Source organism: Pollicipes pollicipes, unplaced genomic scaffold, assembly GCF_011947565.3.
Source record: "Pollicipes pollicipes isolate AB1234 unplaced genomic scaffold, Ppol_2.1 Scaffold_5780;HRSCAF=6845_pilon_pilon_pilon, whole genome shotgun sequence".
Classification (NCBI taxonomy): domain Eukaryota; kingdom Metazoa; phylum Arthropoda; class Thecostraca; order Pollicipedomorpha; family Pollicipedidae; genus Pollicipes; species Pollicipes pollicipes.
In genome coordinates this window covers 21841-41346 of record NW_023596754.1, presented here as the reverse complement: position 1 = coordinate 41346, position 19506 = coordinate 21841, and the positions used below count along the sequence as shown (strand labels likewise).

The 19506-nt window shown below is 55.0% G+C and overlaps 2 protein-coding genes across 2 annotated transcripts in view; one reads left to right on the top strand and one right to left on the bottom strand.

Annotated features, from left to right (window-relative positions):
• LOC119104084 (protein FAM102B) overlaps positions 1-12176 on the top strand; it is a 33195-nt gene extending 21019 nt beyond the window's left edge. The window contains exons 7-11 of the mRNA XM_037227761.1: positions 3048-3235; positions 4108-4212; positions 10309-11002; positions 11441-11604; positions 12166-12176. Of these exons, the coding sequence (XP_037083656.1) occupies positions 3048-3235; positions 4108-4212; positions 10309-11002; positions 11441-11604; positions 12166-12176 (1162 nt within the window). The remainder of the gene's footprint in view (positions 1-3047; positions 3236-4107; positions 4213-10308; positions 11003-11440; positions 11605-12165) is intronic.
• Positions 12177-14454: 2278 nt separating this feature from the next.
• LOC119104080 (histone deacetylase 8) lies at positions 14455-18243 on the bottom strand. Its single transcript, XM_037227758.1, has 6 exons — positions 18031-18243; positions 17359-17500; positions 16820-16926; positions 16228-16317; positions 15546-15648; positions 14455-14473 (listed from the first exon to the last, which is right to left on the bottom strand). The coding sequence occupies exons 1-6, from the start codon at positions 18212-18214 to the stop codon at positions 14470-14472; spliced, it is 630 nt and encodes a 209-aa protein (XP_037083653.1). The 5' UTR covers positions 18215-18243; the 3' UTR covers positions 14455-14469.
• Positions 18244-19506: the final 1263 nt, after the last annotated feature.

The following is a 19506-nucleotide window of genomic DNA, read 5'->3' as shown; positions in this document are numbered from 1 at the left end:
AATTTTCACTGTAGTTTCGCTTTTCCTTCTCAAAATAGTAATCCCGTGGTGTAGCTGAAATAGAGCTTCCCATTCTTTTTGAGGCTGTGACGCATACATGGATGAAAGCCTGACCAACCGGTCAACTTCAGGACCAATCATCACCTAACAATGTCCGGATAGCTAACTGCTTGAAACGTCGAGTGCATACTGGCACAACACAAACACATCAGTCTGAATAATCTCCCATCCGCGATGTTACCACTACGTCTCAATGAATCTGTTAGCACCCCTTCTCAATGAATCTGCAAAACTCGTGTATTTTCCGATCCAAACAGTTATAGCAGGCGTGGAAATGGTTTTGGTTTCGCAAAACGACTTTGCACCCAAGATTCGGCTTCGGCTTGGGCGTTGTGGCTGCGAACTCGTGGATCTTGCTTCAAGTTTCCTAAGTTCAAGGCCGCTGGCTTCTGTTTCGGCTACGCGCGTACAGAGCTCGGAGCGACTGGCTTCATTTTGCTGCGCGTTTTAAGAATGCAAGGCTACTGGCTTCACAGTTCCCAACTTCAAAGCCGCCGGCCTCTGCTTCGGCTCCACGTCATTGGTGTGAAGACGGTGTGAACCTGCAGGATGATGGTAGCGATACACGCACTCCCAAGGAAGCGCCGCAGCGGCGAGACGGCGCTGGCGTCGAGTTATTGACAGCTTATTCGTGTACCCGCGTGTCGGCGCATGTAAACGCCGCGTCGCGTGCCGGCGCAAGCACTGGCGTCTCACGCCTCGCCAACCTCCGCTCCGCGTCCCAAAGGTGCAAGGCTGATTCCTCGCACGTCCCCCCCCCCCCCCTCCCCCCGTCGCCGTCTGTGGCTGTTGCCGGGCTCGCGGCCGGTCCCAGCTGTTCCAGTGCGGTGGTGCGGCGTGACCGTGCCTGAAACAGCTCCTCAGAATTAATTTGCCATGAATCATGCGCGGGACTTTTCCAATTAGAGTAAGAGCAGTGGCGCCCTTGCAGTCGACTCGAGCCTTGCCGCGGCGCAGGGGGGCACTCAGACGCGAGCCTCCGGGGGCCCGTCCCTCGTCCGCGTGCCACGTAAGCAATGGCTAGCTGTCGTCATGAGACACGTGCATTATTTGGCACGGATGGTCGACGACAGAGTCCTGAGTGCAGCCCCAGGTTCTGCGGTGCTAGGTGTCCGTATCCAACGGACCACTCTGGCTCCGAATGAACGATTAGCCCGAGCTGAGCACTGGACTGGGAAGCACTAAGCAGCAGGGGTGGCCGCTGCCCGTCGGGTTGGCTCCCGAGGCGTGCCCGGCGCAGGCGGGCGGTCTCAGCCGCTGCCCGTCGGGTCGGCTCCCGAGGCGTGACCGGCGCAGGCGGGCGGTCTCAGCCGCTGCCCGTCGGGCCAGCTCCCGAGGCGTCACCGACGCAGGCGGGCGGTCTCAGTCGCTTGCCCGTCGGGCCGGCTCCCGAGGCGTCATCGACGCAGGCGGGCGGTCTCAGCCGCTGCCCATCGGGTCGGCGCTCGAGGCGTGGCCGACGCAGGCGGGCGGTCTCAGCCGCTGCCCGTCGGGCCGGCTCCCGAGGCGTCACCGACGCAGGCGGGCGGTCTCAGCCGCTGCCCATCGGGCCGGCTCCCGAGGCGTGCCCGGCGCAGGCGGGCGGTCTCAGTCGCTGCCCGTCGGGCCGGCCCCCTAGGCGTCACCGACGCAGGCGGGCGGTCTCAGCCGCTGCCCGTCGGGCTGGCTCCCGAGGCGTGCCCGGCGCAGGCGGGCGGTTTCAGCCGCTGTCGCCGACACCGCCGTGACAATCAGATCGTTGACCGCCGCGCGCAGCCGTGTGACTGGACGCAGTCGACGAGAGATGCGGGAGAAGCCGGCGAGGCTACCTGCGCTTATGCACGCTGATAGCTCCATTCGCCGTACTGATCCATCAAGTTGTGCCATCATAGTACCTTCACTGGCGTTCCGTAGGTTTGCGTGGTGATTTTAGGCCACGTGAAGCGACAGGTGCAAATAAGTCCCTTTCTCATGCGGCCCGCTTGGAAGCCTGAGAATTGTGGATTGCACCGCCCTTTCTGTTCAGTCAACTCCTCACGCCAAAGCTCAAAGCAAACACCACCCCAGCGCGGATCGGTGCGCGTCCGATTGTGTCGTGGAATCAGCTGTGTTCACAGAGCAGCCGCCCACAATCAAAAGATTGCCGCGGGCTCAGTATCGCGTCGAACGTCCCATCCGGGCACCTCTTGGCGAGTGTTTAGAGGGACGCTAGCCGCGGTCATTCAGTGAGCTCACCAATCCTTTCGGGCGGTTTTGTTCGATCTCAGCTTCACACAGGCGTCTGTACCCTGGCGGCCAGCTCGGAGACCGGGCAGGTGAGAGGCTTCGACGTGATGATTAACGGCGCCGCTCCGCCCTGCAGGTCTTCCCGGGAGGCCGAGCACGCCGCGCCGTCCCCAGTCGCAGTGTGAGAGAGCCACCCTAGGCTGCTGCGACAGCCCCGCGTCGCCGTCGTATGGCTGGCTTTAGCATGCGTGTCGGAAAAACAGCACTCTGGATTAAATTCTGGGGTTCTGGTGTCGGCAGTCGAATTTCTAACATCACTTAGGCCAGGACTACGGACCACCACCGTGACCATACCGGTGTTTCATCCTAGCTGGAGCGTAGCGTAGCTGTGCAATCTTCCTCTTTTCATAGTGCTTTTAGAACAAAATTAGAACACCGCCCATGTCTCGTTCGATGGCACCTTTCGGTCATGTGCTTTGTTGTTTTGGTAAGATGGTTGACTGATCGGTTGACCGAGTGCTTGATGAAAGGATGGATTGACTGCTGGTTGCTTGTCTCGCTGTTTTTTTTTCTTGATTTATCCATTGCCTGGTAGGCTGGTTAGTTGTGTGGTTGATGGGCTTGTTGACAGGTCTGTTCGTTGGTTGGATAGTTGTTTGTTTCGTTGGTCGCTCAGCTGACTGGGTGGCTGGTTGTGTGTCTGTCGGTCCGGGGCGATTGCGTGTGTGGGTGACTTGGTGACTGGTCGTGTGCCGGCACTCTGACGTCGGCCGCGTCGCCAGGACCACCAGCAGCGGCTCGGGCCTCTCGGACTACAACTCGATGGAGCGCGCCGCCGCCGGCGACAAGCGCAAGAAGGAGGCGTCGGCCTGCTCGCGGTTCGACGCCACGCGGGTCGATCCGGAGGACGTCATCAACGACCTGCTGCAGAACGCCGAGCTCAGCACGGACCCGGACGAGTCGGCCGAGAGTGAGTCGCCGCCAAACCCCCACGCCCAAACGTCAAAACATCAAAAGGTAGCCTTTAAGCCGGTTTTGCTGTTAGACATTCCTACGAGCGTCCTGAACTGCCAATGCCTCGGAGGGGAGGCAAGGCCCGATTAATCCCCCCCCCCCCTCTGGCTACGTCACGGATCATGATTGCTCGGGGCCGCCGTGGCCGCGATGGTGGCGAGGCCGTCGTGTGACGCCTGAATGGCGACTTGTTTTTGTGTATCCATCAGCGGTACTCGGCGCGTTTGAAGCCTTTGATCTGGAAACCACATGTAATGTGCGGGTTAAGCTGGCGCGATAAAAGGAGGAAACCCCTTAGGGGACAGGACCATTCCTCTCGCTTTGCTCCCGCACGCGGTGTGATGAGGGCCTGCTCGGCGGGGCCCGGCGGTGGTTCTGGATTATGTGCGGCCGGGCGGCTGCCGACCGTCCGCTGACGCCGCTCGGCCGTGTGCTGCGCTCAGCGCCGCGTTAGCGCGCGCCGGGCGGAGACCCGCTGGTGACATATGCATGCGTCACCAGCTGCCCTGGCGAAGCACGTATCTGTGGCTGGTATCGATGCCGGCTCCGGGTTGATGTCCTTGCTGAGTACTGGGTGAATTCGCATTGGCGCTATTGGCTGGAGTTGTTGGCCTCGTTCCAGGTCGTGCTGTGACATGCCGTATTTGTGTCTCTCCTGGTCCGCTCCTGACCCCCTCCGCTCGTGTTGTGCCGTGCCGCACCTGTGTCGCCAGGTTCGCTCCTGCTCTCTCTCACGCCCCCCCCCCCCCCTCCGCTCGTGCTCTGCTGTACTGTGCCGTACCACCGTCTCGCCAGGCCCGCTGCTCACTGCCGTCCCTCGTGCCGCAGCATCCGGCCTGCAGCTGTTCGTGGCCAGGGACGGCAGCACGGCCTTCACGTCCTGGTGCCCACGCTGCCAGCTACCAGCCGGTGGTGATCAGCAAGCGGTAGTGGGTGGGCTGGCCGGCTGGGCCGCCCCGCGCCCCCGGCGTCCGGCGGAGGGCGCCTCTAGTCCTGCGGCGCGGGGCGGCCGCCGGCCCGCCGGCCCGACACCACCGCAGCGGTGTGTTCAGTAACCAGCCACAGCGCCGCCGGCCCGGGTGTGTTCTTTGGTTTTTTGGCGTGCCGCGTGGACGGAGCATGCTGTCGCGCGCGGCGTCTGGGCAGAACGGGACGACTATTGTCCCTGCTTCGGCCACTGCTTGTGCATGCCAATGCCGGTCATTATGTGTTGTGTGTGGCCGGCCCCGGGCCTCCCGCGCGTCCGCCGGCCGCGGCGTGGCGGCACCCGCTTGGCGCTCCGACAGCGAGGAGGAAAGACGTGTTTTCTAGTCCAGCGCAGCTGGTGGTTGCTATTCCTCGCAATATGATTACACTGTGTCTCGCCGTCTCTTTTCTACGTGGTCTTTGTGGGCGATTTACGTCTGAGTTGTTCGTATTATTCGTGGAGCTCGATATGAATGCGACTTCCGCTGATGTTTTATCATTGACGACTTCATGAATGGCTGCGCTTGCCTTTGATATCGTGCTTGTCTTGAAGCTGTTAATGGTGCTTTGACCCGGGCAGGATTTCGTTCGAACAGACGTGATTGTCAAGCTCCGGTGCCAAATGGATGTTTTTTGCGTTTCGTGGAACAGTTTGTAATGCTTTATCCGTCTCCGACTTTCAAATTTTTACGAATCGTGTTGACTGCATAGAAAAGAATAAAGTCTACTTAATTCGGTATAGTCGATTTCTGGCGGCGTATGTGCTCGTGGGCGGTGGCTTGCCTCGGTTGTGAGCCTAAGCCTGTGCTGGCGTGCTCTCGCCCGCCTGCTCCCATGGTCTCACATGTTTGGCACTTCTGGCGTCAAATCATGGGTGACTATGACACCGGGAACACAGAGAACATGCAACCGGTCTGCCGTTTAATCATGGTGGAGTGCGCGTCAGTTTGCATTACGTTATTCCTTACAAAAGCAAGGCATTCCACGTGCTTACGAGCATCCCGTTAAGGAGCGCTGCCTTTTTAAGTGCGTAGGCAGCTGTGCGCCCTCATGATCATTTGGTACATTTTACTCAGACAGTTTTCCCGCGAGTAGTATTTTGCGAAGTTTTGTCCCCAGCATGGGCAAAACAAAGCAGAACTTCCGGTCCATGTGAGGCGAGTACGGTGGAGACTGTGTCAGGCGAGCACAGTGGAGCCTGTGTCAGGCGAGCACAGTGGAGCCTGTGTCAGGCGAGTTCGTTGGAGCCTGTGTGGGGCAAGTATGGCGGAGTCTGTGTGAGGTGAGCACAGTGGAGCCTGTGTGAGGCGAGTACGTTGGAGCCTGTGTGGGGCGAGTACGGTGGAGTCTGTGTGAGGTGAGCACAGTGGAGCCTGTGTGAGGCGAGGCGGTGTAGGCCACTGGAGGTGAGTACGGTGCAGCCTATGTGAGGATTATGGTGGAGCCTGTGTGCAGTCAGTACGGTGACGTCTTTAGAAGGCAAATACGATGGAGCTTATTAGATGCATGTTCGTCCTACGGCAGTATGTTGGGTACTGTACGTATCTTAGCAAGCCCAGGGCAGGTAGGTAAGATACGGTACGTATCTTGGCAAGCCCAGGGCGGTAGGTAAAGTACCTACGTATCTTGGTAAGCCCAGGGTAATGGAACATTGGGTACTCGAAAGTGTAGCCTAGCAGTACCAAACACACAAGATACAGGATCGGGGTTAAGACCAGATTCGTGATGTACTAAAAGTTAGCAGCGCTGAGCTAGCGGCATCTTCGTGGTGTGGTTGTGGCGACTAAATGTCGTCTCGTCTATCAATCATAATGCGCATGAATTTCGGTGTAGCAGTCGGGTTGGGGAATTCAGCGACTTACTCAGCAATGAGTTCCGATTTTCCCGAAAACGCGTCTGATGGTCAAATTTGGCACGAGAACATAAAATTACGTTTTTATCGTGTGACCTTCAAGGTTGGCATGAAGGTCAAAGGACGAGGGACTCCGTGATAACGAAAAATTACTGGCCGATTTCAAGTTTTCGAGCATCATGATATTCACCACAAAAGAAACGCGTCCATCACAGCATCCTTGCGTCTTGAGATCATCTTTTAAGGTCAAATTTACGCTCAAAGGACGGTGAATTCCACATCACGAATAATGTCGGCTGATTTTAACTTTTCAAGCGTCAAAATATTCACCCCCGCATAAACTAGTATCCGTCAAAAAGTCCTAGCCTTTCAAGGCCCTTTTTGAGGTCAAATTCAGGCTAAAGGACGCCCATGCAGCATGTCTTACTGGGACCTATGTGAGTTCGAGATGGACAGCCATATGGGGCCATCTGGTCTGTCCAATGCAGATCCACGTGGGCGTATTTAGCTGGGTTCCATATAGGTATTTCTAGCTTGAACCCATATAAACAGCCCGGATGGGACCCAAACGACCAACCCCGACGGGTCCCAGTTGGGCTTCACCAATCTGCTCTTTCTCAAATCTCAAATGTCAAATTCCATCTGATTGCTGGAGCGCCGTCATTCTAGGCAGACAGCTATACATCATCAATAATGAGCCAGGTCAATATTTATTCACCTTGTCTTTGTCCGAAATTGCCTCGGCAACAACACCGTTGCACAAAGCGTACACTTTTCTGTGGTCATATCCGATGCGATGACCACTAAATTATTCAACGTATACTATGCGTTGATGTTGCTGTCATTGTCGGCGCGGTGTTTCCTGGCGTCGTCGCAGTCCCTCCCGCCGGAGCCATTTTCCTGCTACCTTCTCTGTTTCGTTGCGGGAGACACCGTGGCTCACTGTGCCGCGCAGCAATATTTGGCTGAAATTTACCCCTGAAAAAGCAATATTTAGTATATCGGGTCACCATCCCACGTCCTGGGTGTAAATGATAGCTCATGTGCACAGTTTTTTTTTTTACTGAAACAACTGATTTTATGTCAAGTCGTTTACCGCGGTCGATTAATATGAGGGCATCTGCGCCGAATAATAGTGCAGAAATGTGAATGGAAGAACATGTCAGCGGCTGCAGGCAGCGATATAACTTGATGCCACGGCCTTTTTGAGAGACGCATCCCGGTATAAATCTTTTTTTGTGACTTTGTGCGAGCTTGGAAGCGATTTTTGCCGGGATGTGGCGCAGACAGTGGACTGTGGACAATGCAATCTCTGCATGCACTCTCTTCGAGTAATTGCATGAAGGACTTCACATCAGGCTTCTTACATAGAGTATGTGCATGAAAGCCGGCTTGAGTCGGTTTTGCCTGTGACCACAATGATAACACCATCAGAATATCAACGGTGCCATTTCTGAGCGTAATCAAGCAAAACGTTTATATTTCGTGAGAAAAAAAGTGGAGCGCTTTTTTTATTTTGGCAGGACAATGCTAATAATAAAATTAAATCACGGTCATCATTAGATAGGCTGGAGCTTAGCAAGACAGCTGCCGGCTGTCTGTGAGGGAATACGATATTACGTCGATACATTATTTTGTATAGAGCTGTTTTTTGTTTTTTTATGTTTTTTTTGCTGTTTATTACGCACTCGCAATTTGCCCCTGCACTGGTTGGCCTGCGGTTGATGGCAACAAAAGCTGCTCTTAATATGGCAAACCCTGTCAGTCTCAGTTTTAAAAAGAATGCAGCCATTTCTTTCTCCTGCCACGATTCCAAAACTTAATTTGCTAGTGTTTGTCCGCAAGTGTTCAGAGAAATGAATTCCGGTAAAACGGGCTTGTTTTCGCCGTATGTTTACCACGGAATTAGCAACAACCGTGGCAAAGGAAACTCCCGCTGTAAATTTTGGCAGAACTTAAGGTGAAGTGTGAGTCGAATAGCACGAACCCATATGGTACAATGCCTGTTTTCCTAAGCATGACGATTCTGGAGCAGCACCAGCTGTTTTTGTTGGAAGCCTCTGATTGCTGTGCCAGCCTCATGGCATACATGACACTTCCGAGGGACCAGGACCAGTCCTCCACCTGTCTGTCCTCCAGAACAGAGCAGCCGCAGTTCTCAGCAGCCGTTCAGCAGGTTAACAGCAGTTCATGTATCCAGCTAGCCAAGAGCTGGCGTTGATGCCCCCCCCCCCCCCCCCCCATCGAAGTCCGCCACAGCGAACGGTATATTACCGTAAAAATACGCGATAAACGTGATGTGGACTGACAAAACCACTAGCACCACGCCTGCATATTGCGAGCGTATTAAGACAAACAGGCAAAGCGATTTCACAAATGTATTGTCGGTGATGTGCGAAGTCACAGAGGCGCAAGGCCTCGTCTAAGAAATTTTCCCTGAGGAGGGTTAAGGTGGTGTTAATTGTGTTTTTGCCTTGGAAACTATCTCAGAGATGTATGGCATAATGTCAAATACGTTGCATTAGATTGAACGATTCCCTAGATGTTGCCTTCGCTGACAGCCATGGTCTGACTTTGATCTGCCAGGACAGCGCCAACGTCATCGAATAGCTGGAGCAGGTGTTCCGTGAGAGAGGAGCACCGACGGAACTGTTGACCGATAACGCGACAGTTTTCCGCAGCCACGCTTTTGGAAGCTTTGCGGAGCGGTGGGGCGTCGTGGTGCGGTTCCGAAATGCGGATCAGCCATCAGGAAACGGCGTAGTGGAGCGCTGTCACCGTACGGTGAAGCGAATGATGGCCCGCACCAGCTGCCCCGTGCTGGACGCCGTGTACTGGTATAGCGTTACGCCTAAGGACGACGTGAGCGCCGGTACGGCACCGGCGAACGTTCTCTACGCATATGAGGCGAGAGTTCGCGGCATTGACAAGAACGAGCACGATCCCGGGGCTGTGACATGTCTATTCCAGTGTCGGCGATCAGGTGTGGATTCGCGACCCAAGTCGCAGATGTGACGCCCCTAGCGCGACTGGAACCGTGACCCGCGTAGTATCGCCTCAAACTGTAGGAGTAGACGGGGTGCCACGTCACGTGCGTGACCTGCGAGCAGGCAGCGCCCCGACGCGTGAAACGCCAGCTAAGGAGACCGGACCAAGTACTTAGGTAGGCGATGAAGACGCCGACGACTGCGGCTGCTGGCCGGTACGGCGGGAAGATGACGGCCAAGTCGAAGCGCCGCCAGCTGTGGCGGACAGAGCAGTCCGCGACGTGACGCAGGAGGAGGCAGCGGGCGGTCCCCCGAGGAAGAAGAGGGGATCTACAGGGGAGAGGAGAGGGCACTCCCGCCGGAGAGCCCAGGAGGAGTCGCAGTCTGGTCAGACCACACGTCTGCGACATGTGCGACGAGCATTGATTCACTCTGCGGCGTTCGCACAGGATCTGGCGGGAGTGTGACCTGCTGATTGAGTTTGTGGTCGTTGGATCTGGGGGGAATGTTAAGGGAAACCTTCATCTGGTGCGCGGCGGAAGCGGCGAAGTGGGTGCAAGGGGCGAGGAACAGCGGAGAAGGAAACGTTTTTGCGACAGCAGTGTTGGGCAGGGAAAATGCCGAGGGGACGCGTAGCTTGGAGGGCAGGGTACCGAGCTGTGTACGCTGTTGGAAGCCAGCCGGAGTGACGTGCTGCATGGCTCAAATACATAGCATTTTTGAGATCCGCTAGCTGCTTCTTATACATGTAATCAAGCGTGCAGCGATTAGTTCTGCAGAATTTCCAAGACATTGGTTCCTGTTCTCCTATACTTGGGCCTTCAGCAGCAAAGGATGACAAATCACCCGATCAATCCACCAGTACAAGCGTCTTCGGACGCCACCGGCTCCCATTAGCCGACCTGGCCTTTCGGTGATGGTCAGTAGGCTACTATACTTCACCATGTGAAGTATAACACATGTGGCGGTTCACCAACATCCGTGGTATCGACCTCCGCTGGACCGTCGCGCTCCATTCAAGCAACCACTGCAATCGCTAGACAGCGGCATATTTCAGCAAGAGTGTCGCAGATCAATGCCGGGGGATAGCATACCGCGGGCGGGCTGATAAGACCCCTGGGAGGGTCTTCAGTGCCGCTTCAGTGACCAAGATGGGTGCTGGTGCACGCGGGTGCCGGTGGGGCGGCGACGTCCGCATCCTTCTGCGGTGGACGACCCGCACAGCGCTGCTGCTGCTGCTGCTGGCCCTAGTGTGGACGCAGGTGCTGGAGTACCGTGCTGAGCCGGTCAGCTCCACCACGGTAAGGCGGGTGGCTCCGTTCCCGCGGCTCACTCTCTGCCCCGGCCATCGACTCGCGGAGGGCCTGATCATCGACCTGTACCACCAACTGGCAAACGGCTCGCTCTCGATCGCCGCGTTCTACAACCGTACCACACTGGAGATACTGCCCAATAGCCATGGCCAGCTGGAGATTATCAGAGATCACCGAGAAATCAGCAGCATACCCCTGGCGGGGCCGCTCGGCATCTGGCGGCAGCGTTTCTTTCTGCATCTGGGCGAGCGGAGGTGGCGGCCGATGCGCTGCTTGACGTTCGAGCCAAGCGCGGCACTGCACCAGAGCGCCCACAGCCCATTCTCGGCCCGACTGCACGTGCACGTGCCCATCCTCTTCACCGGCAGCAGCGACAAGGTGGCCTACCGGCTGTACGTGCACGGGCCGGAGGAACCGAGCGTGGGTGACCTTCCGGCGCCGCGGCTCGACATGCCCGTGCCGGTGACACCGACCCGCGAGCTGCGGGCTGGCAGGGCCACCGGCTACCGTGTGACAGCGCGCCTGCGGCGGCTGGTCAACGTGCGCCGGCAGCCCTGTCGCGAGGAGCCGGGCTACTCGGTGGCCCGCTGTCTGAAGGAGTGCCAGTGGCGGCGGCTGGCGGCACGTATCGGCTGTCGGCTGCCGCACATGGTGTCTCAAGACGCGTTTCTGCCCGAGATGCGGGGCCCCCTCGACCACCTGCCCGTGTGCTCAAGGCTCGTGCAGTCAGAACGAGGGAAGAAACGAGCGGCCCTTCCCTACCAATTAAAGGACCCGGCCTGCCAACGACAGGCTTCCTCATGGAGCCGGCCCCGACTGGAGGACCTCTCATACGCGACGGCAGCGATCGGGAGGCAGGCCGCGAACAAAGCCCGCGGTGACCGTCGGCGACGTACCGCCTCTTCACGGAGCAGAGGCGCTATACCGCCGCCGCCCCTACCTTTGGCGACCATACCGGCAGTGGCGCAGTGCGTGCCCAATAGCCTGGCAGAAGACTTGCGCGGCTGCGACTGCCCCAGCGCATGCCGCGGGGTCGCCTATAGCCTACACCAGGAGAGCCTGACGGGAGGATATGACAGCATCAACGTTACCTTGTCTCGGTGCCTTACGGAGGTGTTCTTGACGCTGGACCTGGCTGCCGACGAGGTCCAGGAGGCGCTCGCCTTCACGCAGAGCACGCTTTTGGCCAACATAGGCGGCATCCTCGGTCTGGTCACCGGGTTTTCGCTACTCACGTTGACAGAGTCTGCGGAGGCTTTGGTATGGGGCGTCGGCAAAAGAGAGCAGTGCAGCTACATGGGGAAATCGAAGCGTCAGAACCCTCGTGCGATCTCAGCAGGGACAACAGCATGGCCTGAGAAAGCGGTCGCAGATGCTACCATTCTGGAGATAAGCACGGAATAGCCGTTTTGGTTGTGTGGAGAAGAGAAAATGGAGACGGAGACGGCCTAAAGCTGTCTCCGTCTTGTTGCGTTTTGTTCTGATTGCGTCGAAAACTAAGCACGACGGCGAGCTGTAGGGAGAGCGGGCCAAACCATTGAGTTAAAGATGGCGAAACAAGCACCGGAACTGCGATATTGAAGCTCACCTTGACACTCTCCCTTGGTCCCCTGCTCTTCACGAAAAGTTTCTCATTTTTGAACGTCGCTCCAAGCGAGCAAGTACAGCAGCCACGTGCTGGCGGTGCACGGTTTTGGACCACCTCGGTTCCAAGCTCTGGTCAAGCACTCGCAGTGCCGAACCTGTTGTGAGGATCGGTTTCCGACAGATTGTCTCTAGCATTATACCGCGTCTTACTTCGTGCTGCCCTCCCGTCCCGTTCATCCTGTCCTTTCCAAGACTCTCTGTCTCTTCATTCGCAGAACTCTACAAAGGACGCACCAACGGAAGACGTCTGAACCCAGCTAAGCAAAGGCGCAAGCAAGCATTACAAACAGCAGATAAAGCGGAATGCACCGAATGCGTTTCCCTTGGCTATTAAGAGTCTCTGCGGGAATGCTGATATATCTGCCTGAGAAGCGCCTTTCCCGCAGTTACCCTCACGCCAACTCACGCGTTCCAACTAGTACAGAAGCAATACTGCACACCTCGTCGCAAAAAAAGGAAATCACGCACCCTCCGGGAAACGTGTCATTTTCACCCCAACATTGGTGGGGAAGGCTTTACGAGATGGGACGGGGGATGGGATGGGATGGAGGAGGGTAGGCAAACTCGATATGTGCCCCACTTTCTTCCCATGCACCGCCACGTGTTTAATGAAATGTTAATCGGAGTAGTGTGGGGGAGGAGCAGCTTTCCTTGTTCCCTCATCCGCCACCCTTCCTTTCCACGCTTGCGCCGTAGCCAATGCATCGAACCAGCCTTCGCTGATGATGTCAGGCGTTTCGCCGCGGCGCGCGTTCGAGACCCCTAGACACGGGCATTCCTACACCGTTTTAGCGAGCCTGGTTAAAAGGCATTTCTTCCAGTCCTGGCAAGAATACACCACTTTTTCTTTGCATCAGTTGGCACGGAGGCACCCACTTGTTCACGCTCTTGGCAGATGTCGTGGTCACCTGCCCGGGCCGTGTGCTGGAAATGTGGGGTCCAAATCCGCAAAGAAAACATTACATTGCAGTGGGCCCGAATCTGCAGTCGGAAACTTAACAGAAATCGAAAACAAACTTGCGACCGGGAGGGCGAACAGAGTTGGCGATTTTTAAATTGTCTGGCAACACCCATCAGCCTTCATCGTCCCGATCCCTCGAAAAAAACAGAATATTGAAAGGATTTAGAAAACAACGCCGTGAGCAGTGAAATCTTTCGCTTTTACGGTGGAAACAGAATCTAGGTGGATAGAATCTATTGCATACGTACACAGGCATACCCTGGTGTTGTATATGCCCACACCAAATACACGGACGTCAATAATGAATACAATTATCTCCAACGATTCCATGGTATATTTCTGGCCCTGATCACCGCGCGTGCATATCATGTTTCGCAGCATCACCAGGGATGACTCGACGTTGTTTGCGCGGTGAAGAACGATAAGCATGCACCTGAATGCCTGCGGCGCTCTGACCCGAAAAGGAACAGAACGGCACAAGCGGATAGAGGCTGGCAAATTTGGATGGCAAGCATGATATGGGCATCACAGTCTTGTACCGAGCGGCGCACTGCAGGCTGCCTCGTTACATGGGTAGCCGTCACCCCGCTGCCTCGCTTCTGACGCCCCAATGCTCAGGACTTCGGCTTCTTCCACGTTCTGCATGTTCTCTGGAGGAGGTGAACATCACATGACGTGAAGGACTAGATAGCGCTTTGGTTGCTCGTACATTTGGTACAGGTGTCAGTTATTAGCAAGCCAAACCAAACATTGGCGGGAAAACTGGTCATTTTCATGATAAATATTTGCTTGGAGCTTTAAACCGGTACTATTGGTGTGCTGATCCGTGGGCACTACGACTATCTTAACGCTATGACCGGTTTGCGGGATGAATTAATTGACATAACATCATAAAACACGGTGCCACGAAAAAATATGGATTCAGCTGAAACCAAGAACGACAGAACCATAGCAAAAAAGAAAAGGAATATAGTTGGTCTGCTTAACCCCCGAGAGCAATCTTTCACATCCATATGGTGCATCTCACCACTGACTCTCCGGCGGATAGTCTGGATATCTTCGGCAGTATTGTAGTCCTTTCTTAAGCCTGGACTTACAGCCAGATCATAGCTGGGTCCGTAGTTCATGAAGAACTGAAGAAGGTAGCACATGTCTTGGAACGGACCTTTGGACATGTTGTCACGTGTCTTTTCACCGGTACAGAGTACTAAAAAACAATAGCATATCAAAATGTTCAATTAAAATCGCATACGCTGTGCAATGTGCGTTGGTCGCTGCTGGTACTATCGCAAGTGGCTGACGCCTCCCCTGGTGTTCCGAGATCACGAATCCCGCCTCCCCTGGTCGTCCGGAGGCACGGCTGCCGCCTGACCTGGTGTTCCGGGAGCAGGGCTGCCGCCTCACCTGGTGTTCCGGGAGCACGGCTGCCGCCTCACCTGGTGTTCCGGGAGCACGGCTGCCGCCTCACCTGGTGTTCCGGGATATCGTCAGGCAGCCGGCGGCTCAGCACCAGCGCCGTCAGCTGCGCCCAGCAGCGTGCCGCGTTCGCTGGGTGGTAGCCGCCGCCGCCCAGCAGCAGGATCGGCCGGTGGGCGGCCAGCAGGCGTGCCACGCAGCGGGCCAGCGCGGCCGGCGTCAGGCTGAACGTGCCCAGCGGGTCGCCGGCCAGGCCGTCGGCGCCGCACTGGCACACCAGCGCGTCCGGCCGAAAGGCGGTCAGCACCGGCGTCACCGCACTGCCCGCAGCGGGGCCGACCGTCACCTAACGACGCCGGATCGGCGGAGGGACGCCGGGTCGTGACCCGGGGACGAGGCGACGACAGTGGACTGGTGAACCGGCGGCGAGGCCGAGACCGGAGGGGCGTGGCGGGACGGCCGGCGCCGCCGAGTCACAGCCCGTCCCCGTCAGTGGAGTAACGTCACAGCCATCTGGCGCGGCCACCAGGGTGACGCGATCGCGCTGAGGTCCAGCTAACAAAACACGTGACGACAACCCAGCTGGGCGAGGGAGAGAGGGGGATGGGGCATAATGACTTGACGCGAACACAATCCATCGTGTCACCCGAGCACGTAAGGACTGGGAATCGGAGACATTGGTTGGCTACGACAAAGTGCCCAGCCACTGTGAGGATTGAACGTAAGGGCTGCAGCGGGGAGTACAAGTTTTCCTCGCTGCACGGATAAGATTGTGAAATATTTTATGTCGCATTTATATTGGGTATAAATAACATCTACGAACGAACAAAAACAACAGGAGGAAGCGGATAACTCGGCGTGATCACAAACATCCCGGAAGAAAATTGACCGAACCGAGATGTCAGTCAAAGATCATCAGGACAATCTCCGTCACGACATTTCCGGCCCGTACGTCCGGTGACGATGGACAAAGTGACGTTTACTTGCATCAGTTAATGCGGCTTAGATCGTCGCATGTAGCCCCGGGAGTTTTGAGATTAAACACATTTGGACACACGCATGTGTTCACACAAGGAACTGAAGGAACCAGGCGTAACCACTGCAGGGAAACGAAGTAAGCTTACCTGTCAAACGCCGTGTAGAACGTATCGTCGGTGGCGCCCTCCTTCAGCGGAACATTGAAACAGAAGTATCGGCCACGACCGTATCCGACGTCATCCATGCTTCCTGGAAAAATACGATGGACAGGGTGAAATCATCGCATTTAAAGCTGTCCCTGGGCAGGTGACGTGTTTTCAAAAATAGCTTTGGTGAGTGCTGTGCGACGCAAGTTATCTGTTGAAAAAGCGCGGGTTTTCTACACCGATTACAACCGACGGTGCCAGCCATCGTTCGAATGGCCACGAAGCCAATGCATGATGTCTATGGCCGTCAACATCATCGTTAATGTCGCGATCTAAGCTGCTGCTACGTCCCGGTAAACAAGCATCGCTCGCTGATGTACCGCCCACGAAACTAGGCCTGGTCGCGCGCTGAGGTGCGGGAGGCTGCAGGGCCGGGTGGTTCAGGGGGCCGGAAGAGGCCCGACCCCGCCCCCAGGTCAGGACAGCCAGATGGACTCGCGCCGGGAGGCAGAGGTGTTGCGACCATCTGCCCAAACATCTGTCGTAGGGCCGCGGGCCACTGCTGGGCCGAACACAGAACTGAGGCAGTCTGGGCGTGTTTGGTTTTCAAACTTACTACGGCGCGTGGCAGTGGCCACTGAGGTACGACCGCATACATATATCGCTCGCTTGCCGCGTTTACCTGTGCCAGGAAAGTAGCCATCTTCGTAATGGTGGATGGACAGCGTGAATACCTTCGAAGAATACATAAACGCATTTTCCACCCCATCGCCTGCCAAATGTACAAATAATTAGGCAAAATGGATGTGAAGACCAAGGGAGATACATTGGGAAGGAGTAACTGGAACACAGGCGACATGTTGCCACAAATAAAACATGCGGCAAACGAACGAAGTACATCGCAACCACCATGGCCTAAAGACCAGAACCTTTGACTGGGGAAAATGGCTTTAAATGGAATAAAGAGTGACAGATGGCCCCACAAGGTGAAAGAGTCAATGGTGTCCAGACTTCGCGGCTTTGTGTACAGCATAGCACAAAACAGCAGACTGCCTCTACTTTCAAAAACGCATAAGCAATGCTCACTTTGAGATAACGACGAAGGAAGCCCGGCAACCACAACACTAGCATACACATACCACCTCTGCTACACCGTAGCGCAAATGCTAAGCAGCGCTGGTCTCCAATCTCGTCAGAGACAAAGCCCACACCAGCCACACGCATACCTCACCTCCCCCGCCACAGCCCAACAGACGGATCCCTGCCAGCCGTACCGTGATGTATGTCCAAGTCGACGTACATAACTCTGGCGAATGTTCCTCGAAGTTCGTTGATCGCCAACACGATGTCGTTCACGTAACAAAAGCCGCTGGCCGCGTCCCTGCGACGCGTGCCTGCCATCAACCGACTGCCCGATGGCACCTCCCAGCAGTTGGTTCATCGCCATTTGTTTGCATCATGCCAGCAGTTCTGCCCCTCGACTAGAAGGGTGGACCCCAGGTATCATGGAAGCATTGCAATATTGGATGCCAATCTAGGGTTAAGCATCTAGACACATGTCTGAATGCGATCGTTTAAGCCCACCGTGATACACCTGCGCGAGAGCATATTCAGTGCTGTAACACCAATTCTCCAAAACACAAACGCTGTGACGTCCAGCCAGCTTAACGGGCAAATCTCCATGCTATATTAATGCTACCCAAAATAATCACTACAGTGCAATGCAACATACGGGCTTGGTGAGTGCGTTTGCAAGCCAGCGGTTTGCTAGCCAGTTCGCAGCTCGTACACCAGCCGGTGACCAGTCGCTGACCTCTGGGCGTGGTGCCAGCCACCGTTCCAGTTGACTGCCACGTCCACCTCACCCCGACAGAGGGCGCGGGCGGCGCACAACGAGCCACCAGCCAGGTGCAGGGCTAGGTCCAGAATGCCGGTCACCAGCGGGCAGTCGAACCCTGGTGGTGACACGGTGAACCTATACCGTCGCGCCTGCCGACAGAGCGACGCTGTGCACTGGTGCACTGGCCTGAGGTGAGCACACGAGGCCTTCTACGACCGAACAGACAACGCAACACAGGCGTCAGGAGCGAACATTGTTCGGCTCCCTGCAATCACCGTGCAAATTGTCCGGAACATTAGGACTCGCCGCAAAAATCCCAACGACCAATCCTGGGGCTGCACATTGTGTGTGTCACTGGGGCTTTATGTATTATGTCATTATATACTACGGGTTTTACGCCAAGCATGATAACTTATAGGAAAAATCTGGGCTGCTGAGGCAAAAGCCTGAGATTGCTGTGCGGTTCGAAACATACACGTCCAACATAGTCACGCACATTCCACCAAGCGTATGGCTAAAAAAGTCGGTACTAGAACTGCACACGTGTTTGGTCTCTTCAAACTGCATTCTCGAGGATCAGATCTTTGAGAATAGTTCTAGATTCACACTAGATTGTAGCGTCAGTACTAATCCATACATTCTCACCCAGACCATATTCGTCTAAATCATCTTCATACTGATCGAGATCCTTGCTCTTGTCAACTGACTCCAAGAAATCCACATAGTCGCTGGAATGAAAGTTTCGTAGATCATCCACTTGGGCCACCTCGCAGCCGAGCGGTACCATGGCATCAATCAGACCAAACGCGCTGAGAAGCGCGTGCACCATAGACGCCTGCAAACAGGAGCATCGTAAGTGCATGTGCACGTGTAGTGCATTGTGAGCGCCCGATGACACAACGCCGGCACTTCCTTGAGGTAAATGAGGAATGAGAAAATCGTATTGACGCGAGTTACGTAGACAGCTACAGGAATTTTTACTTTGCACTGTTATCATTTTATAAAGCTTTAGACACGCCACGGTCCTTACGTGAGGTTAAAATGTGATAGTGGTGCTTCGTTATCGCTGTCTTTTAATCCGAAACATCATTATCGAGGACGAGATGCAGAGGTGGCAAAATGTATGTAGGTGTAGGTTCGGAAAAGATTGAAGCCTGCTCTTTTTTCGGAATTTTCTAGTGTTTCAGAACAATGAGACCAGGATAATTCTTTTAGGGGCTAAGTGCCCTTAATTTTTGGTGAATAGGTGTCTTTAAAAAACACACTGCCAAGAGCGGGAAAGACAATATAATTGTATGCATGTTGTAATAGCTGGTAACGTCAGCTAGCCAGATAGAGCGCGTCGAAACGTCGTAATAGCAAACAAGTAATTCACGGAACAATACAAACAACTGCATTTCAATGCAAGAAACCCATTACTTGCCCGATGCTGAAGGTTCTGGATCCGGTCAGCCTGCTGTAGAAGTTCTCTGCTATACACATAACCAACTTGCAACGGGCCATGTTTTTTCTCCTGTAGGCTCATCTACAAAAGAACAACAAAAGCATACAGATAAAACACACCACAGCCAAGCTCAGCACCTGAACACAACCATGGGTGAGATAACAAGTGCACCAAACAATGAAGGCAGGTTGGTGGCTTATTCATCTAACCACATTGCTATGTAGCTGTGGGAGGGGCTGAGGCTGGTCTGGTTTAATGCACACCTGGGTGTCAGGTTGAACCACAGATACCATATGTGCCATTCCTAGTAAATGGATGGGTGTCATACAGAGCACGCTCAGCTGGCTGCAGTGTCTTGTTGCACAGGGATCAGATTTTTTAAGCATTCTACTGATGCTTACCACAAACTGCACCACACTGACCAAACACAGAACTAAACTCACATGTTGAAGTTAACTGTAGATTAATGCACATTGTGCATGGAGTGCAAATTACACATGTAATTACTTAAATAATTGCAATTGGAGGAGGTGATCTAGTATGGTTATGACAGTGTGTCATTACTACTATTGATTAATTGACCTATATAAAACACCACCATTCTCTGAAGTACCACCCTTCCTTGGTACCCAAATGACCTGCCATACTAGCAGCAGCAGTCTCAAATTGGCAGCTTG

Excerpts from the sequence above, each read along its gene's own strand:
- LOC119104080 (XM_037227758.1), bottom strand. The coding sequence starts at position 18,214 with ATGGTGCACGCGCTTCTCAGCGCGTTTGGTCTGATTGATGCCATGGTA. Across the intron at positions 16,927-17,358 it reads GGCTGGCACCACGCCCAGAG|GGACGCGGCCAGCGGCTTTT; the intron begins GTCAGCGACTGG and ends CACGCGTCGCAG. Across the intron at positions 16,318-16,819 it reads CGACTTGGACATACATCACG|GCGATGGGGTGGAAAATGCG; the intron begins GTACGGCTGGCA and ends TACATTTGGCAG.